Source organism: Ceratotherium simum, chromosome 35, assembly GCF_057802395.1.
Source record: "Ceratotherium simum simum isolate JZ-2026a chromosome 35, ASM5780239v1, whole genome shotgun sequence".
Taxonomy (NCBI): Eukaryota; Metazoa; Chordata; class Mammalia; order Perissodactyla; family Rhinocerotidae; genus Ceratotherium; species Ceratotherium simum.
The window spans coordinates 14,406,078-14,431,229 of NC_141934.1; the positions used below are offsets into that span (position 1 = coordinate 14,406,078).

At 55.7% G+C, this 25,152-nt stretch overlaps 1 protein-coding gene across 3 annotated transcripts; it reads left to right on the top strand.

Annotated features, from left to right (window-relative positions):
• Window positions 1–81: 81 nt before the first annotated feature.
• MVK (mevalonate kinase) lies at window positions 82–21,184 on the top strand. Of its 3 annotated transcripts, XM_087424083.1 has the most exons (12): window positions 82–152; window positions 1,059–1,150; window positions 2,032–2,179; window positions 5,008–5,155; window positions 6,759–6,914; window positions 11,448–11,551; window positions 12,187–12,232; window positions 12,540–12,626; window positions 16,038–16,128; window positions 16,516–16,632; window positions 19,669–19,822; window positions 20,372–21,184. In XM_087424083.1, exons 2-12 carry the CDS (start codon window positions 1,073–1,075, stop codon window positions 20,521–20,523), a joined length of 1,281 nt encoding a protein of 426 aa, XP_087280209.1. In that variant the 5' UTR covers window positions 82–152; window positions 1,059–1,072; the 3' UTR covers window positions 20,524–21,184. The 3 variants fall into 3 exon arrangements, with proteins under 3 accessions (XP_087280209.1, XP_014642531.1, XP_087280208.1); XM_014787045.2 differs by lacking the exon at window positions 12,540–12,626; XM_087424082.1 differs by lacking the exons at window positions 82–152; window positions 1,059–1,150; window positions 12,540–12,626 and adding an exon at window positions 1,176–1,464.
• The last annotated feature ends 3,968 nt before the right edge of the window (window positions 21,185–25,152 follow it).

Consider the following 25,152-nt stretch of genomic DNA (forward strand, 5'->3'; position numbering starts at 1 on the left):
CCAATGCTCAAGCCAATTGGTAAAGAGACTCCCGGGTCGCGCGCTCTGATTGGCTGGGCGGAAGGCAGAGGCCCACTCCCCCCGTGGCTCGGGCGCTCGGGGATGGAGTCCCGGAGCGGCTCGGGCTCGGGGCGGAGGGGCAGCGGCGGCAGGTGAGGCCAGGGGCGCGGGGCCGGGGGGGCGAGGTCCGAGGCCGAGACCCAGGATGACCCCGGGGCGGGCTCCCGGCTTTTCTGCCTCAGTTTCCCTAACTCTGAGAATCCGTCCTGAGGGTTCGGGGACTTGGAATCTGACAGACATGACTGAGTTTCGGACAAGCAGTGGGTTTCCCTTCTAAGAAACGGGGATCGCGACAGTACTTAGTTCATAGTGCAGTTCAGGTCTTATTACTGTGTTGAGGTAAGGCACGTACAGCCTTAAATGGATGGTAATTTTGCGGTATTTATAAAAATCTAAAATTCGCACACCCGTAGACCCAGCAAGTCCCTTTCTGGGACTCTGTCTTGTAGAGATCCTCGCTTAAGTGTGCAAAAAGAGATGCGACAGCTGTTTTCTGCAGCCTGTTTATAATTGTGACACTTTGGAAACAGCCTAAATGACCAGGAAAGAGTTCTTTCTGGTCCATGATTTTGTTTAAATGTCTACCTTTAATAGTAAAAGCTGGAACGAAGAGCAGAGCCAGTAATAAGTAGCTATCAGTAATGAAGTGATTACCATGTACCAGGCACTGCTAAATGTTTCCCTTGCATTAATTTAACCTTCCCAAAACCCGTTGAGGTAAGTACAGTTATCATCCCCGTATAACATGAGGAAACTGAGGTTCAGAGCATTTAAGTGAGTTAGCTAAGATGACATCCCTGGAGAGCAGAAGAGCTGGGGTTTGAACCCGGATCTTTCTGACGCGTCTAGTTGACTGCTGCCCCGCACTGCCTTTGTGGGACGTAGCAAGTCCTGAATGGTGCTGCCTTTTTTGTTATAATGCTGAGCTTGAACTAGGCATGCCCGAAGATCTCTACCATCTGGGGACCTTCCATCCTCTCTCTGGCTTTCCCTTTCAGGATTCCCAGGAGCCATGTTGTCAGAAATCCTGCTGGTGTCTGCTCCAGGGAAAGTCATCCTGCATGGAGAGCATGCGGTGGTCCATGGCAAGGTAAAAGGCCCCCAGAGCCTTTGAGGATTGGCACCACTTCTCCCTGACACTAATCATGAAAGAGGCTGGAAGGAAGCCTTGAGGCACAGTCTGGAAGTAGATCAGAGAGGAGGTCAGTTTCTCCCCAGCCAGGCAGAGAAAAGACAGGTCTTACGCCCACTGAAGGCTTCTCTGGCCCACTCAGGGAGATAGCAAATGATGATGGGTAAAGCCCTGCCAGTGGAAGGGGATCACCTAGGAAGTGAGCTTCGGTGGAAAAGAAAAGAGGTTCAAGGACTGGGCTCTGAACACTCCAACGTTTAGAAGTCAGGAAGGTGAGTAGGATCCAGCAAAGGAGTCTGAAGCATGCATTATCTCATTTAACTCTTACAGTGGCCCTCTGAGGTTGAGCTTTAATTATCCTGTTTTACAGATGTGGGTGCTCTGGCTTAGGAGAGGATTGGTAACTTGACTAAGGGCCCATACAGCCAGGTAGAGCTAGGAGTGAACCTAAGTCTGTCTGAACCATTTAACCCAAAGCTCCTGCTTTTTCCGCTCCTCCACTTTGTCGTTCTTTGTGTTCTTAACTTATATTTACCTTTGAAAAGATGGTCATTATGGGGAAGCCGTTCCTGGTGTGAGAACCACTGAAGTTTTGCATGGGGCAGGCAAACATAAGAGATGTTAACTTCTCATTGGTGGTGGTGGCTGTGCCCAGGCGTAGTGGGCGAACATGCCAAGGTTGGTCAGCAGTGTCTGCCAAGGGCGTGGGTGGGAGTGGCCTTTGTGCTAGTATTTGCTTTCTTCTCAACACATTCACATTGCCCCCTTTTTCCCAAGACAGGAGCTATGCTCCTTGCCACCCACCCTCAGGCTAATTGCTTTTGGCCTTTATTCTGCAGGTAGCACTGGCTGTGGCCTTGAACTTGAGAACGTTCCTCCGGCTTCAACCCCACAGCAATGGGAAAGTGGGCCTCAACTTGCCAAACATTGGCATCAAGCGGGCCTGGGATATGGCCAGGCTTCAGCTGCTGGACACGAGCTTTCTGGGTAAGTGCAGGGAGGAGGAACCAGATGTAGGAAGAGCCGGGACCCTGAAGAGAGGGGGAAGGAGGGTGGCTGAGTAGTCATTCCAGGCTGTCCTGGAGAGAGCCAGAGGTCAGCCACTCTGAGGGTGTTTTCTCTCCTGTGCCCATAAAATTAGCTTCACTTGTTTATTAATTTTTCTAAATTTAAAAGCATAAAGTGATGCACTAGATCTATGTGAGCTGTTGTGGACAGATCATCAGAGCCTGCCATTGAGTGAAAAAACAAGGTGCAAAACAGCACATATAGGATGATGAGGAGTGACCCAGACTAAGCATCAGTATGTATGTAAATGCAGAGAAAAAGGCTGGGAAGGTATACATCCACCTGACACGGGTGATTCATTACCTTGGGAGGGTCCTGCGGTTAGGGAGTGGACACAGGGAGCCTAACCTTCTGTGATGTTGTTTTCACAGGAGAACGTGTTAGCGTTTTATAGAATTAAAAATCATTAAAAGTAAAAGTAACTCATGCTTATTATTGGAAAATACAATTAATACTGGAACAACGTGAGTAAAAAACAATCACCTATTATCACCACCTCCCATCTCACGCACCGTGACAACTCTTAAGCATTTTGATGTTAATCCTTCTGGATTATTTTCTGTAGATGGATTGTTAGATTGATGTAGGAGATATCTTGGTGGTTTTTTTTAACTAAAATTAGATCAGGTTATATAAACTCTTCAGAAATGTGTGGTTCTTTTTTTTTTTTCTTCAGTACATCAGGACGGTCTTCCCATGCCAATAAACGAAGGCCCCCATGCTAATTTTTGATAGTGTGAGGAATGTCCTGTCGGCTCATAAGCAGGCAGGGTTTCCATCAGCAGAGTCACCACCTGCCAGAGCTGGAGTGTTTGCTCAGTTTGCTGTCTCCTCCCGGGGCTGCTGCCTTATCCTTTGGAATAGTGTTTCTCAGCCAGAGGGGGACCTCCTCCGGGGTGTTTTCCATTCATGCTCCCTGTCGCTCATGAGAATCAGTCCACAGCAAGCCACTCCCGCATACGGTCGGGAGCTGGAGTGAGAGTTGAAAACCACCGTTTTAGAGCAACCACTTTCAACCTCAGTCATGCCCTGAGAGCCCCTGGGGAGGTTTTTTTGCTGGTGGTGGTGGTGGTTGTCAACAATACAGATGGATTCTTGGCCCTGCCTGTCTCCTACTGAGTATTGGTGCTGGTGGTAGGGGACCAGGCATGTGTATTTTGAAAGGAGACACCCTCGATTAAGAGCCACTGCTTTGGAGCATGCGTCTGACAACAGCTATCCAGAGCGACCTGGACCTTGCTTTCCGTGGTGCACAGGGCTACCCAGCCAGGCTGGAAAAGTTCCTTGAGAACTGGCTGCTGCTTCTGTATGTCAGTAGCACGGATGGAAGCAGCCAGGTGTGACGGGACGTGTCTCAAATCACCTCTGACTCCTTGTTGAGCCTGGGCAGGTCACTTAACCCTCAGAGCCTCCATGAGCAGAGTCATGTTGCCTGGGAGGCTTGCTGTGAGGATACAGCAGGATCAGAGGTGGGCACAGAGCTGTGATGCAGAGGGCAATCCATACGTGAGGGCTTGTTTGTCTGCTTCTCCAAGGAAACAAGGGAATCCGAGCCTTTTGGAGATGTTTTCTCCTAGGTTGCAAGGATCTGCCATCCTTTTGTTCCCTCCTAATAATAATAAACACAGTGAACATTTGGGCGTTTATATGTGCCAGGCACTGAACCGCTGTGTTATGTATGTTAGCGCTCTTATAATTCTCCAGCCTTCTCTGGAAGTAGGTCATGTTATTCATCCCCATTTTATGGATGAGAAAATTGAGGTTCAGAGGCCAAGGGGCTCAGGTCACACAGCTTGTCAGTGATATAGAAAGGCTTCAGACCCAGATCTTTCTAAACCCCAATGCCCAGACTCTTCACGAACCATCATCTCCATCACAGAGCTCTGAAATGTCTGGGCTCCCAGTAGCACTGCCGTTGGCATAGCTGCCTTTAATGTATCATTAATTCAGTCAACACATAGTCCTCAATACGTGCCCCACCCTGAAGTTTCCTAACGCAGACACACCCAGCTCAATTTCACGTTCTAGAATGTGCCTCGGGACTCAGGGAGAGATTGGTAAAGGTGAGCTGGTCAGACTTGCTCTGCCTCCTCGGCCTCTAGAAGAAAGTGGCCAGCCTGCTCCGTGCCCTGAAAGAGAAACTGCTGCCTGGCCTCTTCGTCTTGCCCAAGCGAAGCACAACCTTTCACCTTCCCTGGTTTTATTTGAGTGTCTCATTCTTGCTAATTATGTTTTGGAAGGGGGAAATGTTTTGGGAATAACGTAATACCACCTTTGGTTTTGGTTTTGTACCATGGAGGTCACACCGATGCCTTTGAATGATTGAGCTGGCGTTCTCTTTGTGTGCGTGTGTGTTTTAAAACTACTGTTGACCAAGTGCTTACTGTGTGCCAGGAGCTGTGCTAAGGATTTTATGTTCCTCATTTAACTTCATCTTCATGACAACCCTCTGAGGAGGTACCGTTGTTATCCCTCAGTATCCGAGGAGGGAAACTGAGGTTCGGAGAGGCTAAGTCACCTGCTCAAGGCCACCAAGCCAGTAAATGGCGCAGTCAGGCCCCAGATAGGTCTGCCTGCTTCCGCAGCCTGAAGTCCCCTGGCAGACTCAGCCGTGGTGCTCAGACCGTGGATCCATGTCCATCCAGATCCGCATTGCCATCACTGCCCAGTTTGTTGTATTCTGCTGTCTGTAAAGGCCCCCGAAGCCCTCTTACCCACCCGTGTGTGCTTGTTTGCCTGTGTGGCAGAGCAAGGTGACGTCACAGCGCCCACCCCGGAGCAAGTGGGGAAGCTGAAGGAGGTGGCGGGCCTCCGCGAGGACTGTGCCGACGACCACGAGCGCCTGGCTGTGCTGGCCTTCCTTTACTTGTACCTGTCCATCTGCCGGAAGCAGAGGTGAGTGCGTGGTCTGGGGAGGGGGTCCTGGTTCAGCCTCCCCGGACAGTGGGCAAGGCGTCCTGTCGTTGTGGCTGCTAGAGAATGCACGTGCTCCCTTCCAGGCGGCTAATAACAGCAACCATCGGCCGTCTCACCCTGTGCCGGGCACCGTGCTAGACGCTTTATATGTGGTCTGCTTTTATGAGTCACAACAACCCGGTGAGAGAGGTACTCTCCTCGTTTTGCACAGGGGGAACCTGAGACTCAGAGAGATAAAGACACTTCAGGCCGTGCAGCTAGTTCGTAAGTGAGAGAGCTGGGAAGTCAACTCAGGTCACTTTAACACCTGTGCTTACGTTCTTAACCCTCCCCTGCCGCCTCTGGCCTCTTCCCTTCAGTAGAACCGAAGCCAGATTCCATTCTTGGATCCACCGGGTGGCTCCTGTGCTGTGTCCATGGAGGCACCTTGTTTCGCATCCCATAGCTCCAGGGACACTCCGTGATTAGCAGAGTGAAGCCTGTGTCCACCTCACCCCTTAAGATGAGATCTGGGTTATCTGCCCTCAGGGAAGCCAGCTCCCAGAGGGTGACAGTACTGTTGAGGCGGTGTCGCATGGTGGTGGAGAGCATGGCCTGAGAGACCACGTGGGTTCAAACCCAAGGGCAGCCACTTACTAGCTTGCTTGAGGTTCTTACCCTTTCTGAGCCTCAGTTTCCTCACTTGTAAAATGGGGATAGTAATAGTAGTAGTACCAACTTCGTAGAGTTTTTGTGAGGTTGAATGAGTTCATTTATCTAAAGTGCTTGACACAGAGCCTGGCACATCATTTCATAAATATTAGCTATTATTATTATTTTCCTCAGGAAACTATTGGAGGATTAGAAATATATATATGAAATGGGCCTAGCCCTGTAACTGACACACAGCGATGCAGCTTGGAGGGGGCATGTCCCCTTCCAGAGGGGGAGGCACATTTCAGAATGTCCTGATTTGGGTGCATTGGGCATGTGTAGTTTCAAAAGGCAGATTCAGTAGTATTTTATATTTGGGAAACAGGAAGAGTGTTTACTGGAAATTACAGAACATGAAGTTTGACAGCCTTGCTTGGGAGAAATACTTGTCAGAGGCTGGGATTCTGAACTTTCCAGTGATCCAAAGCAGGCCTGTGTTACACGCGGTTGGGAATCCTGGCTGGTGGGAAAGACATCAGTGAACACACGGTCCGCATGCTGCGATGAGGCCGGGGTGGAGAAAGATTGTGTGCTGGCGGTCGTCGAACGGGAGCTGGGAATGGCCTCTGTGGGTGGTCAGGGGACGCTTCCCTGTAGGAACGACATTTGAGAAGGGTCTTGCAGGATGGGTGGGAATTTCCCTGGGGGATAAAGAGGTGCAGAGCTATCCCAGGCAGGGGGACCATGGGCTGTGAGCAGGGCCATGCGGTTGTGTGGGGAACAGGAAGGAGTTTAGAGAGATGGTTGGTGGTTCACGAGGCACTTACAGGGTGCCAAGCTCTTGGAGGCAGGCGCTGCCAGGGTCCAGTCCTGGGCCTCAGCCGCTGGTTCAGTGTTGGCCCCTCACCGCCCTTCAGGAGAGTCACGCTCTGCACCTGCTGTGTTTCAGGGCCCTTCCCAGCCTGGACATCACCGTGTGGTCGGAGCTGCCCCCCGGTGCTGGCTTGGGCTCCAGTGCCGCCTACTCCGTGTGTTTGGCAGCCGCCCTCCTGGCCGCGTGCAAGGAGATCCCAAACCCGCTGAAGGATGGCGAACCCACCAGCAGGTAATCACGGCCCTCACCCGGCTTGTCCTTCCCGTGCGCCACGGCCCGAGCTCAAGTTCTCCTGCCGACAGCTCACTGCCACGTGTGAGGTGAAAGCTGTCATGTGGCCATTTTACAGATGGGGAGGCTGAGGCACCGAGAGGACAAAAGCCTGGCCCAGGCTACGCAGCTGCTTATGGCAGAGTGGGATTTGAACACAGGCAGTCTGAAGCCAGAGCCTGAGCTCTTTGCCCCTGTCCTAAACTGCTTCCGTTTCCCCACCCCGACTTTGCCTCTTTGGGCTTCAAGTGCCTATGGTATGGTAGGATGAACCTGAGCCCAGATGTAGAGGGCAATGGGTTAGACGAGCCATTGGGCCCACCTCTGCCATCGACTCGCTGTGGGGCCCTGGCTGGCCCACTGCACCCCTGGGAGCCTCAGGGTCCTCCTCCGTAAGTGGCAATAGTAATACCAAGGGGGTATTGCCGGGTCGTACCAGACAGTTTTGAAAAAAAGTATAGCGTGCCAAGAAATGAGCACAGGAGGTGTCTATCAGATTAGGGCATCTCCCCGCCACGGGTCCTCGACCTCGTCCCCACAGAGGGAGCATCGCCTCTGCGGTTCTCCCTGTGAGGCGTGTCAGGGCAGGGATGCTGGCAGCCTGTCTGTGTCACTTGGAGAATGCGCCTTGAGAAACCACCCGAGCACAGAGGTGATGCACTTTGCCCTGGGCGTCCCCCCGGGAGTTATGGACGCCAGGATGAAGCTGGCAGCTTCTTGGTGAGGCCTTTCCCTGGGCCCACAGGACTTGGGGGAGCCCTCCCACTGGGGGCCTTTGGTACCAGCCCCGTGGAGCCCAGTTGTGCTGTGTCGGGTGGACCGCTGGCCTTGTCCATCTCCCAGTGTAGCCAGCGGAAGGGAAAGCTGCTCAGACAGTGCTGGACGCCAGCTGGATGTAGCCGTGTGTTTCCACCTGCGCAGAGCAGTGGCCCCGCGCCCTCCACCCCCACTGCAGGGGCACAGAGGGGAGCAAGACGCCGAGAACACAGTGCGCTGGCCTGCAGCTGAGGAACTCCATCCTCTTCCTGGGTTTGGTTTTGAATTGAGGTCTTCTTCCTCTGCCCTGAAAACGCTGTGGTTTTTCTGTTTTCCCAGACCCCACTGCGTGCCCTGTTAGAGTTCTGTCATGGCCCGTAATTCCTCTTCTGATACCTGGAGGTTAAAAGACAGTTGAATTCAGGGGCTGGCCCGGTGGCGCAAGTGGTAGGGTGCGCGCGCTCTGCTGCGGCGGCCCGGGGTTCGCCAGTTCAGATCCTAGGCGCGCACCGATGCACCGCTTGTCAAGCCATGCTGTGGCGGCGTCCCATATAAAGTAGAGGAAGATGGGCACGGATGTTAGCCTAGGGCCAGTCTTCCTCAGCAAAAAAGAGGAGGATTGGCATTGGATGTTAGCTCAGGGCTGGTCCTCCTCACAAAAAAAAAAAAAAAAAGTTGAATTCAGACTAAGCCCAAAGATCCCTGTGATCCTCGTGGCCACAGCCTACCTAGAGACTGTTGGTTGGTGTTGCATCTCTGTCGGCATTCCCAGAGTCACTCTGAGTGGTTCCTGTGTGGGGAGAGAAGTTGGAGGGGTGGAGGAGAGGCGGCTGTTCGTCAGGGGAAGATTCCTGCAGGTCATGAGAGACCGCACCTATAGGTGACAGGAGGCAGCGGTCTTCAGGAAGTTTAGTAAGGTTTGCCTGTGAACTCACTGCGTGGCCTTGTGCAACCCCTTCTTCCCTCTGGGGCTGTGTTTTCTCACCTGAAAGTGAGGGGCTGCACCCCATGATCCCTTGGGGGGGTCTTCCAGCCTTGATATTTGGTGATCCTGTGATAAGATGGTGACTCAGGACAAGACTTCGAGACACCTGCTCATTTGCATGTGCTAATCACTGATTAGAACCCAGATCAATGGGGACCTGGTTGCCCTGGGTCCTCCGAATAGACATCTATCTACGGGCCAACAGACTGGCTCTCCTTTCAGAAGGCAAGGGTGACTCTTGTGTGTGCGTGTGCATGGCGTCTTTCTCGTGTTGCTTCCTTCCCACCAGTTCTCCCACCTCCCCTGAAGACCTAGTCATTCCTTCTCAGAACCTTTGGGGAGAGCAGGCCCCAACGCCGGCCCCACCCCCAGCATTTCCAAATCAGAAGGAACTGGAATCCAGCCTCCTTAAAGACTCAGTTGGGAATCCGAGCCCCTGAAGAAGGAACTGTGTGCAGAAGGGAAGGAGACTCCCGTTTGCTGAGAGGGCCGGGCCCTGGGCTGGGTTCAGCTGTCCCTTGCCCATCTCGCTGACTCACGTTTTGGTTCCAGGAAAGGGCCAGCTCTCGTCCAGTTCGAGGCGCTGCACAGCCTGGAATGCTCTCCCCACAACGTCTTGCCTTGCTGACCCTGTTGTCACTCAGCCCCCCCTGATTCAGATTGGGTGCACTCCATCCAGCCTGCATGGCCCTTCCTGGGGCTGTAGTCAATACTACTTGCTTACTGACACCCGCTCGCTCTGTTAGACTCCAGGTTTCAAGCAGTCAGGGCCATGTCCGCCCCCTGCCGTGAGCTTAGTCACGGGCACGTTGTAGATGCTCAGTAAATAACAAACAGGTGAGCGTGTGTGTCTCATTGGCACCATGAAGTTTGGTGTTAAGAGCTCGGGCTCCAGGGCCGGCCCCGTGGCTTAGCGGTTAAGTGTGCGCGCTCTGCTGCTGGCGGCCCGGGTTCGGATCCCGGGCACGCACCGAGGCCGCTTCTCCGGCCATGCTGAGGCCACGTCCCACGTACAGCAACTAGAAGGATGTGCAGCTGTGACATACAACTATCTACTGGGGCTTTGGGGGCCGGAGGGGATTAAAGAAAAAAAAAGCCCTGGCTCCAGTCAGCAGATGTGGCTCTGATGTAGCAGTGATCTTGGGGGTGCTAGTCACCCATCTGGCCTCAGTTTCCTCTTCTGTAGGAAAGGGGATCGTAACTGTACCGTCACTGTAGGGTCACTGTGAGGATTGTAGATGGTCCATTTGACCAAGCCTTGAGCACAGTGTCTGGTCATCAGTAGCACTGAGCGGTGCTAACTCATTACTGATCAGAGCCTCACAGTCGCTGTGTGAGTTGTAGGTCCATAAAATCCTCATTCCTCAGATGAGGAAAGAAGCTCAGAGGGGGTGATTGACTTGCCCAAGCCTCCACAGCGAGTGGTTGGACTGGACTTAGAGTGAATCCAAGAGCTGTGATCCCAGCGGGCCTCTGTTTTTTGGAGCGCATGCTTTCTCCCAGGCATTTTACAAAGCACTTGCGTGTTCTACCATCTCACAGTATCCTCTGTGAGGCTGACGCTACCATCCCTGTTTTACAGATGAGAAAACTGAGGGCTGGAGGTGAAGCAGCTCAGGGAGGCCCAGTGAGTCGGTGGCGGAAGAGGGTAGAAACGAGGCTCCCTGCTTAATCCACGGTTCTGCCCCTGAGCCATGGCACTCTCAGGCCAAAAACCACCGCTGGCTTCAAATAGACAGAAAGGAAACAAGCCGAGGAAGGGGCGGGGGAGTGGGGATGATCCTCGATCCTTGTTCGATGCTCATGTGTTTCGCCCGAGGAAGTGCTCGGGAAAGATCCAGAGATGGTGCAGACCTGGCCCTCCCGGGTGTCTGGGGCACCTGGAATCCAAGTTCCTATTGGTTGTGCTTGTGACCTACTCGCAGGGACTCTCAGGGCTTTGGGAGACAGCCACACCTCGGCTCCTCTTCTTTTTTTTGCTTTGTGAGGAAGATCAGCCCTGAGCTAACATCCATGCCAATCCTCCTCTTTTTGCTGAGGAAGATCGGCCCTGAGCTAACATCTGTTGCCAATCCTCCTCCTTTTTTTTCCCCAAAGCCCCAGTAGATAGTTGTATGTCATAGTTGCACATCCTTCTAGTTGCTGTATGTGGGACGCAGCCTCAGCACTGCCGGATAAGCGGTGCGTCGGTGCGTGCCCAGGATCCGAACCCGGGCCGCCAGTAGCGGAGCGCATGCACTTAACCGCTAAGCCACGGGGCCGGCTCCTGCTCCTCTTCTTAAAGGCAGGCCTGGCTGAGAGGCGGTGCTTATGTAGAGCTCTGTTAACTAACAACTATCACCTGCTGCTTACAGACACCTTGGCGAGCGCTTTGCCAGTGTTCGATACACCTGCCACTAGCCCTCAGGGAGGGTGGAACTACCATTCTACAGAGGAGGAGAGTGGGTCTCAGAGAGGTTAGGTAACAGGCCCAGATCACTCAGCTGGTAAGAGGCAAAGCAGGACCATGTGTACCCAAAGCCTTGACTCTTGCCGCTGTGCCAGGTGGGAGGGTTTCGGAGGGACGGGAAGGTCCAGCACACTCTTGAGCCAGACAGGTTCTGAGCTGTTTTCTTTTTGAGTTTGAGGGCCCAAGCCCTTTTGCCTTCTGGTCTCCACCAAGCCCAGCCTGTGGACCCTGCCCTCTGCTGCCCTCGGGGACCCCTGGCCCCCATCCTCACCACTGTCAAGATGACTTCCTGTGTCTTCTCCAGGTGGACCTCGGAGGATCTGGAGTTAATCAACAAGTGGGCCTTCCAGGGGGAGCAGGTCATTCACGGAAACCCCTCCGGAGTGGACAACGCTGTTAGCACCTGGGGTAGGTGCTGCCTCGGGCTCGTTTTCCTCATTTTTAGTATTTTTAAAACTCTTATGACAAGCACAGATGCCCAAGCTCTGTTGATTTGGGATGAAAAGAATCGGTGGATTCTGAGGAAAATAACATTTTCCTGTGTGGAGGGGAATGGAAGAAATCTCAGGGCTCTGCCCAACACCTCCTGAATCCAGATTTCTGTTGTGGGGTGGGGGCTGGGGCCTGGGAAACCACGGTTTCAGTGAGCTCCCCGCAAGGGGTGAGGGGGTCCATACGTTAAAGCTGCAGAACCGTTGCTGTGGAGTGTGGCTCCCCTCTGCTGAGGACGCTCGCTTATTGGACTTAGAGACCGAACCCTGGGCCCCACCTTCACCACGTGGCCTGTCGGAGTGCAGCTGGGCAGCCTGGGGGGAAGGGAGTGACCCCTGAACCCGAAGCCTGGCGAGAGCTCGCCAGCAGAGTGTGGAGCACCTTCGTGCCCTCCGGGGCCTTTTGTAACTGAAGCTGAGGCGGCTAGTTCTGGTGTTGAGTCTCTTCCCTGGATGGGGCAGAACTGGAACCCCACCCCAAATCCAGCCTCTCGTGAGAGGCAAAAGACCATAGGTATTCGGCAGCTCTGACCCACTCATTCTTCTCCTTAGGAGGGGCGCTCCGCTACCAACAAGGGAAGATTTCCTCCTTAAAGAGGTAATTCTGGGGAGGAGCAGCACCTTCTGGCACGGCTGCGTCGATGCATCCGGTGGGGGGGCTCTGTTTCTTTGTGACAAAACATGGGGCGGGTGTCGCTGGGCTTTCCCCACCCCTGATGTGGCCCTCACAGACCGTCGGCCACGAGGAAGCCCTGCTCTTTGCTTCTCCACTTCAGCTCTTAAATGGCCAAGAGATGAGGGGGGGAAGTCATGCATGGCTGTGCCATTCGCCTTCCAGAAAGCGGCTCTTCCCCCAGACCCTTGGCTGCTCAGTCCGTTATGCATTCGTTCATCTATTCGTTTAGCAAACAGGAACTGATATCATCCTGTGTTCCTGGTGACACTGTGCCAGGAACTCGGGGTATAAAGATGAATCTCGGACACAGTTTTGGGTGTGTGGGGACAGACCTGCCCCCAAAAGCCACTACCAGACTATGTGAGGGTTGACATGATGATGGCACGCAAGGCAGGGCCAGGACTGGAGCCCGTGGGCGGCTTGTGGGAGGCTCAGAGCAGAGGTGACATTGGCCACTTCCGGCCTGTTTTGTTTCTTGACCTCCTCCTTCTGGAGTAACTGGAATTGCAAACATCCTCTGTTCCCTTTCTCCCAGGGTGGAATGGTAGGTGCAGGGAGTGAAGTCCTCAGCGAGCAGGAGCAGGTTCCTCTTGGCTGGTCTCTGAGCCCTCGATCGAGGCGGGTGGTGGCGGTGTCACGGGGCGCTCTGCCGCCTCGGTGGGCCTGTCGACAGCTGGGAGGGTCCCACGGCTCTCTCACCTTCTTTACCCAGCCCAGTCTTCTTTGCAGAGGGGCAGCAGGTCCTGGGCCACTCCGTCAGTGGCTCGGTGACCTGGTATGCCATGTCAGCCCTCCTGCTTCCGCCTGGACCCCTGGGGGCTTCCTGTCCCTGCTCTGTCGGCTTCCAGGAGCCAAGCCTGCCCTTCTGAGCTCTCCCTCAGGTCTCTTAGCCTCAGCACTGTTGACGTTTTGGACGGGATAATTCTTTGTGGTGGGCTGTCCTATGCAGTGTGGGGTGTGTAGAAGCATGCCTGGGCTCTGCCCACTAGGTGCCAGTAGCACCTCCCCCATCTCCCAGTTGTGACAACCAAAAATATCTCTAGACGTTGCCACATGTCCCCTGGAGGGCAGAATCCCCCTGGGGTGCCACCCACTGCCCTAGCCAGAGGAGGAAGCAGAGCCGTCTAGAAGCGTGGGGCAGCTGCCTCTGGCTGCTCGTGGAATCGGCGGCCGTGGAGCCTGGGCCCAGGTCGGGGCAGGCTCTGCCGGGTAGACTGAATCCATGTGCAGTGAGAGCTGGGGCGAGTGCTGACAGGCGAATTCAGGAGGGGATGCTGAGGTGTCTGGACCTGGGCCCGCCCTCGGGGCTCACGGTCTCCTGGAGGAGGCGGTCACGACTGGAATCCTCAGAAGGAAGGCCTCCAAAGGTTCTGAAGCTGCTGTGGAGGAGGGCGCAGGGCGTCCTAAGTCGGGCTGCAGATTGGGGCAGGCCTTCGGGGGGCCGTGGCATGTCATTCATTTCGTGTTTCCTGAGAGCCAGTTGTATCCTAAGCACTGAACTGGGCCCCAGGGATAGGAAACCAATGAAGACGTGGCCTGGGCACGTGCATAGTCTACTGGGGGATCAAGATGAGCGATGGAGGGTCTCCAAGGCGTACACCGTGGCCAGTGGTGGTGTGTGCTGGGCAGGGGCTCTGGGGTCTGCAGGCCTGGGTTTGAGCCCGGTGCTGCCACTTGCCGGCTGAGGGCCCTTGGGTGAGTCACTTCTGGAGCCTCTGTCTTCTCATTTATATAACGGGGATCTGGAGCATGAAATCAGAAACGGTGTCTATAATGCACTCAGCTCTTTGCTGACCAAATTTATTCGTCTGTTCCATGAAGGTTTTTGAACAACTACTGGGTGCTGGGGCCTCAGCAGGGAAGAACATCCTGCCTTCCTGGAACTCACCTTTTGTGAGATGGCTCTGCAAGAGTGTGTCCGGCAGTCCCAGGTGCCTTTAGGACATATAAAGCAGGGCAAGAGGGTGGAAGGTGAAGGAGGGATCTAGTTGGAGGGATGATCAGGGGAGACCTCTGATGAAATGACATTGGAGCAGGGGCCTGAATGAAATAAAAGAGTGAGTCATGGAGCTATCGAGGATGGGGCGGATCCCTAGCAGAGGAAATGCAGTGCAAAGGCCTTGAGGCAGGAGTGTGCCTGGCGTGTTGAGCAGTAGCCTGAAGGCCAGGGTGGCTGAGTGGAGTGAGCACCCCTGGGAGGGTGGAGTTGGGATGAGATGAGGTTGGGGAGTTAGCCAGGCCGAGGCTGCACAGCGTTTCCAGGGCATACATAGCCCTGTGGGGTGGTCTCTGGATGTCGTAGGAGCCCTGGGTTTAGTGGGGCTGGCAGGGCTGGCAGCAGGCCCGTTTGCAGAGGGCTTGTCTAAGAAAGATGAAGATGCAAGACTCAAACTCCTCCTGCCCCAGTGGATGGGAACACAGCAAACAGACCTTGGCTGCCGGCTACAGGGCGCCGCGGTGAGCAGCTGGCGGATTCCCTGAGAAGCTGAGAGGCCAGACTCCACGTTAATCCCGCGAATGGCTTAAAGAGGAGCCCTTTCCCCCCACACTGCACATGGTGCTTCTCCGTAAAAAATGCATTGTTTGCGAACTGGATCAAGATGCGGCCTCCCAGAACGCTGCCCTTTTGAGGAACGGCTTGTCTTTAAAGGGAAGGGAAAAGCCAAATAGAATGTTCATCCTTTGTAAAGTTAAAAAAGAAAAAACAAGCCGGGCTCCGAGGCTGGGAATCGATATTAATTTCATGGGCTCGTGGGCGGTGAGGTCAAGCAGGTTGCCGGCAGCCTTTTCCAGCTCTGTCGGGGTTTCGGTCTTGAACTGTGAAAAGAGGTGAGTGGAGATATGAGGGGTCTGCCCGTCTCCTGCTGGCTCGGGCCAGATCCTGCACCCTCGGCCCGGCCTGCGGTGCTCTCAGAGGCAGGCAGGGGGACAAGAAGGGGTGGCCTGAGTCCCCAGAGACAGCTAACCTAAGGACAGCTGGGCTCGTGGCTTCAGGAGGGATTATAAGGCTCAGTGGGGTCGTGCTGGAGAGCCGGCTGACTGCGCCCGGGGCCTCTGTTCTCTTCCCTGGGACAGCCGAGGGGCTGACTGACTCCTCTAACCGCACCTGGTTTTGTGCCCGGGCGGCTGGTCTGGGCACCACTGAGGCCGGGCAAGAACGGGTTCAGTGTGCTGGGAACCCCGTCCCTCTGAACCCTCCCCTCGCACTCCTGTGTCGACGGCACCAGCCAATCGGGGCATCTCCCCTCCCCACCTGCCCTTCGCGCCTTCCGTCCCAGGGCCCATTCCTTTTGCTTTCTAAATCTCCAGACCCTTCGCCTCCAGCTCCCTGGGGTGGCCCACGTGACAGAACCCCGGCCCCTTCTTGTACTCTTTGCTGTAGCTGCTTTGACTCCACGAACGTGCTGTGCTCTCCCACTTCCAGGCTGGGCTCGGCTCCCTCTCCCGAGCCTCACACATAGTGCCCAGTCCAAGTCGAATGAATGAATGAGTGAGTGACGGGCCGAGGGAAGTGTCGGTCCACCCAGGGGCTGGCACGGAGATGCAGCTGTGGTCGGTGGCAGGAGCCCTGTGCTCCCTCATCTTGTCCCTCCAGCCCGCTGTCAATGTCACCTCCTTGGGCCTCCCTGCCTCCTCTGTGTCAGAGTGGGGTGGAGGCCAGGATCGCCCCTGGCCCTGCCCCAGCTCCTCCGTCCTGAGCTCACCATGGACCCTCTTGACCCCGCAGGCCACCGGCTCTGAAGATCCTGCTGACCAACACCAAAGTCCCCCGCAGTACCAAGGCTCTCGTGGCCGGCGTCAGGAAGAGGCTGCTCAAGGTGCTGCTCGTCCCGCTCTGGGGGGGTTCTGCAGGGCCACATGTCACGTTTGGGTGTTGGGGCTTTCCCTCTGCCTCGTGGGTTAGTTGGGGGGTGGGACGGGGTGATGAGGACTCAGGGAGGTGGTTTTGGCAGAAAGGGAGGTGCTGTCTGTTCACACCCCACCAGGAGGTGGATGGGGATCCTTAGACACGCTGGCTGTGCAGTGAGAATCCCACGTATGTAAGGGGGGCCGGGCAAGGCAGAGACAGGCCGGAAGGAGAAGAGGGTCCCCTGGAGGGTGGGTGTGGGCCACGGGGACACCTCCTCCCTCTGCCCTGCTGCCAGGGCAGCTGTCCAGTGTCTGCGACCCCTAGGCCTCACAGACCCTCGCTTCCTTCCCTGCAGTTCCCGGAGATCGTGGGCCCCCTCCTGGCCTCGATAGAAGCCGTTGCCCTGGAGTGCGAGCGAGTGCTGGGAGAGATGGCGGTGGCCCTGGCCCCGGAGCACTACCTTGTGCTGGAGGTAAGAGTGCGTTGGCAGGATCCGGGGTCACTCGCCCACGCCACTGTCCACGGCAGGGCTCCCCGGTCTACACTCAACCCCGGGGAGCTAAGACACAGAGGCCGGGCCGGACCGGGGTCCCGTGTGTGCACACACCAGCAGGCAGGCCTGGTTTCCTGCCCCTTCTCGGTGATTCGCAGGCATGGAGAGAATACAGGGAAGTGCTGAGGGCGGGGCCTGGCGTGCTCAGTGCGAGGGGCCAGGTGTGGGGTCACACGTGTCAGGAGTGCCAGGATGTTGCTGACCCGGTCTTCATGGGTCCAGAGCGATTTCTTACCCGCCGCCTCTTTCTCGCTTGTTTTGCGTTTGTTCACTCAGTAACTGTCGCGGGCATGCTTTGGATCACATGTATTCTAACATTGTCTTTTCATCCTTGTTACCCCGGCCACCACCCTTTGCATGATTCTAGTGTAGAGGCTGAGACCTCACGCTTGGATGTGATCGGGCCGGGCTCTCAATCCTGGCCCTGCCCCTGCTGGCTGTGCGGCCTCACTGGAGTGCCTTAAGAATGCCGTAACCCACAAGCACAATGCCTGATGAGCCACCAGTTCAGTAAGCCTGGGGGCCCAGGCTCATGCTCAGACAGGTCCGTCTGGCCTGGTGATTGTGGGCTGACATTAAAAAGCTATCTGGCTTCCTTTGAAGAATCTGAGGGCCAACCAGCCCCAGCCTAGTGGCTGTCAGCTGGAGGTGCCCCCTAAGAGAAGCCCTCTGGTCTCCGTTTCTCCACAGTCCCCACCACTCCCTAATTATTACCCACAGCCGCTACAATCTTTGCCTGGTGCCTCCCTGTCCCACTGTAGGCATTTGAGTCTGCAGCCCCTGGAATGAATGGAAGCTGCTACTCTGCCAAGTCTTTCACAGATAATTTCTCACTTGATCCATACAACAGCCTACCTGTGAAGTAGGTATGTTGCCCCCATTTTATAGGTATAAAAACTGAGGCCTAAAGAGAACGACTTTCTCCAAGGCTTTCCAACTAGTGAGTGGCGGAGCTGGGGTCAAATTGTTGATTCCTTTAGTCAAGAAATCTTTAATGAGCACCTACTATGGGCCAGGCACAGGGACTTCATCTAATTCCCGCACTTATGTCCCCATTCCTCCAGCCTTTGCCTCGCTGGCTCTCAATTCTTTTCACGTAGAAAGGCGGGAACACAGTCCTCCTGCGTAGGAAATTAATAATGATAGAGTACTGCCTAAAATACACCCTATTGAGCCCCCAGAGAATGGCACGGCACGTTGATTATACATTGTGTATATTTTTGGCTGTGGCAGCCGCTGAAATGTGCAGCTCGGCTCCCGGACAGCTTTGTGCTCAAACCGGCGAGCTGTTCTCCTGTGTCACCGCCTGTCATCTGATCGTTGACAGATTTTGGATCAGAACGTGACAGGTGTCTGGAACCTGCCTCGGCAGCGTGACACCTGGCGCTCAGGTGCAGACAGAGGCCCCCCAAGTTTCCCCTCACGTCCAGCCCTTGGGGCGGGTGATAGGCACCCGGGGCTGCCACCCGGCCATCATGCCTGTCTGCTCGTTTGTCAGAAGTGCGGGGGTGTGAGGGGGGCTCGGGAAGGGCTGACCCGACCCTGCCTGACAGCCCTGGGCGGAAGAGCCAGGTGGGCATCAGCAGACAGCCCGGTGATTGGCAGCCCTCACCGCGCACAGGTGCCCCCGGTTCCCTGGAGCAGAGCCGCGTGCCGTCGGGCCGCACACTGCGAGAAGCGGGTGGTGGCAGGAATGCTGAGGGCGCTCTTGGAGGCAAGGCAGATGTAAGCTTCACGTCAGGCAGACCCGGCTTGCAGTGCCAGCTTGGTGACCTTAGGCAAGTCGCTTTCCTCTCTGAGCCTCGGTTTCCCCCTTTGTAAAGTGGGGACAAGGGTGATGTAACCATAAACGTGCTAATGCAGCTGGTGTTTGCAGAGCATTAGTCTCATGCCAGGCATTGTGTGAAAGGCTCGCTTCGTCCTCACGGCAACGAGGCAGATACTCTGACCATCCCTGTTTGACAAGGGGGGAAACTGAGGCCCCGAGTGAAAGACCTCACCCCAGGACACACAGCCACGTAGCGGCAGAGCTGGGACTCAGCCCTAGGCCTGCCTGACTCCAGATCCCGTGTTCTCAACTTCCCCACGACAGGGACCAGAGCCGGTGATCCTCTGCAAGTTCCAGCCTCCAGCTGAGTGCCCGGCATGTTGTGGGTTTTCAGCAAACTCGGATGGAGTCACGAAATGTGAACAGTGGGTGCCGGGCGAGGGTAGCTGTTAGTTTTGTTATTTCGTCAGCCTGCAGCTTGCTTGGTCCTCAGGAGAGCAGAAATTTTGTTACGCACAATCAAAGAAACCTAGACAAACGTTTAGCTATCTCCTCCACTTGTAACCTTGCTAGAACTGCACACCGGTTCTTATTCTGAAAGTCGGTACCTGAGGTGGCTGTAGCCTGGCATATTCCTTGAGACTTCTCCTGCGAATGACAGAAATCCATCTCAACCAGGCTTTAGCAGAAAAGGAATTTATTGGCTCATGACTGAAAAGACCAGAGGTAAACAGCTTCAGGCACAGCAAGATCCAGGGGCTAAAACAATGTGATCAGAAATCTCTCTCCCTCTTCCATGTAATCTCTGGTCAGGAGTGGGCGGGGCAGGTAACTCTGGTGGCCTCCCTCTGAAGTCAACCAGTTGTAGCAGCTCCAGTGGAAAGAGGCCGAGAAAACCCTGGGAGGGCCCTGGTTGGCCCAGCTTGGGTCACATGCCCATCCCTGACCAGTCACCACAGCCAGAGGCTTCTGTGGCCAGGCCTGGGACCTGTGCTCAGCACCAGCTCCATCCCAGCCCCATGGGACATTCTGCAGGAAGGAGAGGTTCTTTTACAAGCGGAGAGGGACAGTGCTGGGTAGTCACAGCCATTTGCCGTCCTAAACCAGCGGCTGTCAGATGGGTGGGCTGGCCCAGGACCTCGGCCTCAGGCAGGCCAAGCAGGAACAGACTGAACCTTGTCTTCTAGGAGCTCATCGACATGAACCAGCACCATCTGAACGCCCTTGGGGTGGGCCACGCCTCGCTGGACCAGCTCTGTCAGGTGACCATGGCCCACGGACTGCACAGCAAGCTCACTGGCGGGGGCGGCGGGGGCTGTGCCATCACGCTCCTCAGGCCAGGTACCGGGGGTGGGCGGGGCTGCCAGCCTGGGTTCATAAAAAGCTTCTAACTGGGCAGTTCCCTTGGGAGGAGGACGAGGCCTGTGAACAAGTCTCATGTCTGCTGTGTGGCCTTGGCCCAGTTAATTAACCTCTCTGGGCCTCTGCTGCCACTCTTTGCCCGCTCCTTTCCATCTCTTGCTCACCATCTCCCTTCTCTGTCTTCTCCTTCCTCTCGCATCCTGCCTTCTCCCTTGGCTCTGCATCAGGCCCACCAGTGGCCCCAGGCCGCCCCTCCCCCTCAGTTAGCCCCATTGCCACATGAGGAGACTGAGGCCCAGAGAGCAGAAGTCACTTGTCTGAGGCCCCACGGCAGATCTGTGACAAGGCCAGGTCCGTGTGACCCGAGAGCCCGTTTTTGACTTGCTGCATAACCCGCCCAGGGAGGGCGCCCGGCTCAGCCTCCCAACAGGAAGACCTGGTCCCTGGGCCTGGTCCCTTGAATGGGGAGGAACATTCTCCAAGGAAGCAGACGGTTATCGGGGTGACCTGCTGCTCTCCCTCCCGCAGATCTTGAGCGGCCAGAGGTGGAGGCCACGAAGCAGGCGCTGACCGGCTGTGGGTTTGACTGCTGGGAAACCAGCATCGGTGCCCCCGGCGTCTCCGTCCACTCAGCCGCCTCCCTGGATGCCGCCGTCCGGCAGGCCCTGGACGGCCTCTGAGATGAGCCCCACCAGAAGCCCCATCCTGGATTACTCTGGGTGCTGGAATTCGCCTCTGTGCTGGCCAGTGGGCGCCCGGCTCTCTGTGAGTCCCTTGCAGTCCCCGCAGTGGGACCAGGGCCTGCAGGGGGCCGGCCTGCCTGGACGATCTGTGTTCTGCGTTCTCTCCAGCCGGCTAGGCATCTTCTGAGATGGCACACCTGAGACGTGAGGGCTCTTTCCCGCCCTCCCTGAAGCTCCCACAGACCCGGCGGCTTTGGGCCTCTGCCTTCTCCTTCCACCTCTCTGTCCCCTTGGCTGGATGCTCGGATGCAGGGGCCTGATTCCAGAGTGGCCGTCCCCCTCCCTCTGCCTCTGCACTTCCACCTGTCCCTCAGGGCCCAGGCCCCTCCCACCTCCCCCAGGAAGCCTTCCCTGATCCCACCTCCCTCCCGTCGCACCTTCAGTCTGTTTGAACCTACCCATCCAGCACTTTGCCGGGCCTGCTCTTCTCTCCACCTAGACTGTGGGCCTCCCTAGGGGCGTCCAGATGGTGGTCTTTGCCTTCTGCCCTCCTGCCCAAGGGTCGGCCGAGGGCAGGTCCATCTGCAGTTTCTCCCAGTCTGTACCCGAGGGGGTTACAGAAAAGTGGCGAAGGGGGAATAAAAAGATCTTGAGTCAACAGTGCTTCACTCCGCGTGCAGAGGGAGGGTGAGGGTCTGGAGTCTGCAGCCCGCCCACGCCTGCGTCCTCTGTCCTCGTCCCTCCTCCAGCCACTCTCGGAGGAGCCCTTCAGCAGGCGAAGGGAAGCAGAGCTCTGGGTACTCGGTTGTGTGTCTCGAGTGGGGTGGGGTTTCCCAGGTGGCCCTGGCTGGACAGGGACGGGTGCCAGGACTCAGGCTCAGTCCACCAGCGCGGCTCCAGCCTGCTTTTCCAAAAAGGGAAATTTTAAGTTTCCTGGTTCCTGGAATCACGAGCGCCCACTAATTCCCAGACCTTTGTAAGCGTAGAACAAAATCTACCGTAGGTCCTGGAGTATTTCTTTCTGAAATTAACTGGCTGGGTGGGAAAACAGACTCAGGTGGTCACAGCCCACTGCCTGGCGCCTCGCTGGCCCTACTTGAACTTTATATTACAAGTCAAGGCTTCTTAGCTATCACACTGCCACCCGAAGCTCTGGGAGCCCCAGGGCTGTGAGGCGAGGCAAGAGAGTGGGGGCTGGGGCAGGATTTCAGGACTTGGTTAAAATGGCTCTGCGCTTCTGCCCTCGGCCACGAGGGGGCAGCTGGCGCCTGTCCCAGCGTCCTCACAGGGCCAGGGGGTGGGAGCTGGCCTGGAGAGCAGCATCAGCTCTGCCCCCGGTTGCCAGGCCTCTCTGGGCTCTGCCGGGGGTCACTGCCGGGAATGTGAGGACAATAGGAAGGAGGCCTGCTCCGGCTTAACTTGTAAAAATGGCCCCAGCAGCACCGATGGGGAGTTGCCTGACCCTGCCCTTCAAAACACAAATAGTACAGGAAACAGTAGTGTTAATACTGAGCACTTACCATGTGCCGGGCGCTGTTCTAAGCACTGCACATACATCACCTCTTAATCTACCCCAGCCTTGGAGAGGAATCGCTAGTCTCAGCCCCTTTTTACAGATAGGAAACTGAAGCTCAGAGAGGTTGAGTAACTGATCCAATATCACACAGCTAATCATCAGAGGCAGGATTCCAACTCAGACTGTCTAACTCCCGCGCCTGCCTCAGCCCCCAGGTGCTTCTGCCTGGACACAGGTGTGTGGTGATTCTTGCTGCTGTCCACACTTGGGCTCGTCATCTCCTCTGGATTCTGATATACTTGGTCACAGTGGGGCCTGGGTGTTTTTCTCAAGTTCTCCATATGATTTGGATGAGCAGCCAGCGCTGAGAGGTGCTTTCTCCGGGAAGCTGCTGGTTGCCATGTTTCTAGGCTACAGGAGGCTCCCATAGACGCTCATGGAATCCAGGGAGGCGCACCTCCAGAGACCGTCCCTCTTCCTCACTCCCTGGGGACCAGGTGTCACTCCTGGAGCAGCGGCCAACCCGTTACTTTTGCCCCAGTGAAGCAGCCACCTGCATCATTGGCCAGCACAGCCTGTCACCCTGGCCACCACCCCGGCCACCATATGGGCCTGGTGGCACCTCTCCTGGCCACCTGTCTGATATGACATTTGCAGACCATCTGCATTTGCAGCGTCACCCCGTCTCATCACCCACTGCACTGGGTCTCGCCCCCAGCTGCACATCAGAACCACCCGTGAATGCCCAGCCCCACCCCTGATGCTCTGATTAACTGAACTTGGGTGGGCTCCTCCACTGGTAGTGTTCGGAAGCTCCCAGGTGATTCTAATGCTCAGCCAGGGCTGAGGACCCCTAAGGTAATTTCTGTATGCCATCATGGCACTTGACGGCCCTCTTCTGCCTGGGCTCCCGTCAGCTCTGCCACCCACTAGCCATGTGGCCTTGGGCAAGCCACGCCCCCTCTGGAGGCCGTGGTCTCCTGGTCTAGAAGATGAAAATAATACGAATAGTAATACCCACCTGGTAGAGGTTTCATGAAGATTGAGAAAATGCATGGGACACATGAAGCTCTTAGCACAGGCCTGGCACAGAGTAAGCACTTAATGAATACTCATTATTATGACTGCCCTGTGCTGAAAGGTAGGGTCTGTCTCAGAGCCCAGAAGGTACAGAATGGTGCACAGAGCTGGTGAAAAGTGCCCAGCCCCGCTGGTCCAAACCCCTAGGCTGAGACCCTGGGCTGTGTTTCAGAAACAGCTAATGCCACTGGCTTCCCAGCCTCCCGGATCCCTCCCTGAGGAGGCGGTCACATAGCCCGGCGCCCTCTTTCAGCCGGAGGACAGCAATGTCTCAAGTCAGCACTTGGAGCCACTCCCAGCCTCTGCTGCGGATTTAACACGCCCCTCACAGCCCGAAGTTCGCAGAACGTTTCCCCAGTCTGCCAGAGGTCTTGTGTTGGGAGACAGGCAGCAAATATTGTGACTCACACCAGACAGACAGAGTGGCTGCCGCGTGGCACCGTGTTCTTTCTGTCGGTGAGGATGTTTTCTTCCCAAGAACAGCTCCCGTGGACCCCTGGCGGCCTGTTGAGTCAGGTGGCTGGCTGGTCCGCAGACAGGGTCCAGGCCCAGCCTGCCATCCCCGTGTGCTTGGGCCAGGCCCTGTGCCCCTCAGGGTCTCCATTTTCATTCTTATTCCCCAGCAAGAGCTTTCTGTAAGGCACAGAGCTTGGCATCCAGCCCCAAGGGGGCACTCCCTTCCCCAACCCTTCCTGGCTTCCGGCTAATTTGGGACCATCCCCTTGGCTGTCCGAGCACCTACTGTGTGCCAGACCAAGTCGTTGTCTTAGGTGAGAAAACCAAGGCCCAGAGAGGTTAAGCAACATGCCTAGGATCACCCATAGAGCTGGATTTAAATCGAGTCATCTGGTTCCAGAGCCTGGCCTCTTTAGTTTTAAAAGTATTGTTTTTACTATTACAAAAACAGTATATATATGCTGTAGAAGGAAAATACAGATACACAAAAATAAGAATAAGAAAGTACCGGGGCTGGCCCCGTGGCTTAGCGGTTAAGTGCGTGCTCTGCTACTGGTGGCCTGGGTTCGGATCCCGGGCGCGCACTGACGCACCACTTTTCCAGCCGTGCTGAGGCCGCGTCCCACATACAGCAACTAGAAGGATGTGCAGCTATGACATACAACCATCTACTGGGGCTTTGGGGAGAAAAAGGGAAAAAAAGGAGGAGGATTGGCAATAGATGTTAGCTCAGAGCCGGTCTTCCTCAGCAAAAAGAGGAGGATTGGCATGGATGTTAGCTCAGGGCTGATCTTCCTCACAGAAAAAAGAAAAAGAAAGTACCATGTTTTCCCACTCAGATTACTCTGTTAACAGCTCCCACCTCTCTCTGTGTGTGCATGTGTATGTGTGTGTGTACCGGCTTTTCAATAAAACAAGATTGTAGTGTAAGTGCTGTTTTGTTACTGCCTCTTTTTGTTAATGATCACCTTTCTGTGTCAATATGTTTTCATCCCTAATGCATAGGCCGTAGTCACATTTCCTCCCAATTGTCCCCCAAAATGTCCAGAATCCTGTCGAGGACCACGCATCTGGCTGTGAGAGCCCTAAGTCCTTACACACTCGCTTTTTGCCTCCATTATGAGACCCGGCCGGTCGTGCTGCAGTGTCCCGTCTTCTGCGTTGGTTGTTCAGATCAAACCCCTGCCCTCGGCTCTGGCGGTTCCTGAAGTGCCAGCGGCCAGTCTTCCTGAGTGCCTGCCACAGACCCTGCATGGCGCCTCGTTCTTTATGCGCCTCCTCCCCTGAATCCGCTCAGTTCAACGAGATATGTCTCGTCTTACCCCCATTCTGTTGATGAGTAAACTGAGGCCTAGGGGAGAGAAGTGACTTGCCCAGGTCACAAGGCAAGCAAGTGGCAGAGTGGGATGTGAACCAGGTCTGTGTGACTTCAGGGCCCCACTGGCAGCCACTCTTCTGTACTATCTCCAGGACGTGACCCGTGACCTCCCACAGCCCCCTCTCCAGTCCCTGCCTCATTGTCATGATGGAGTTGTCACATCCACCATGGCAGCTCCCGCTTGGCTCCCCGCTCC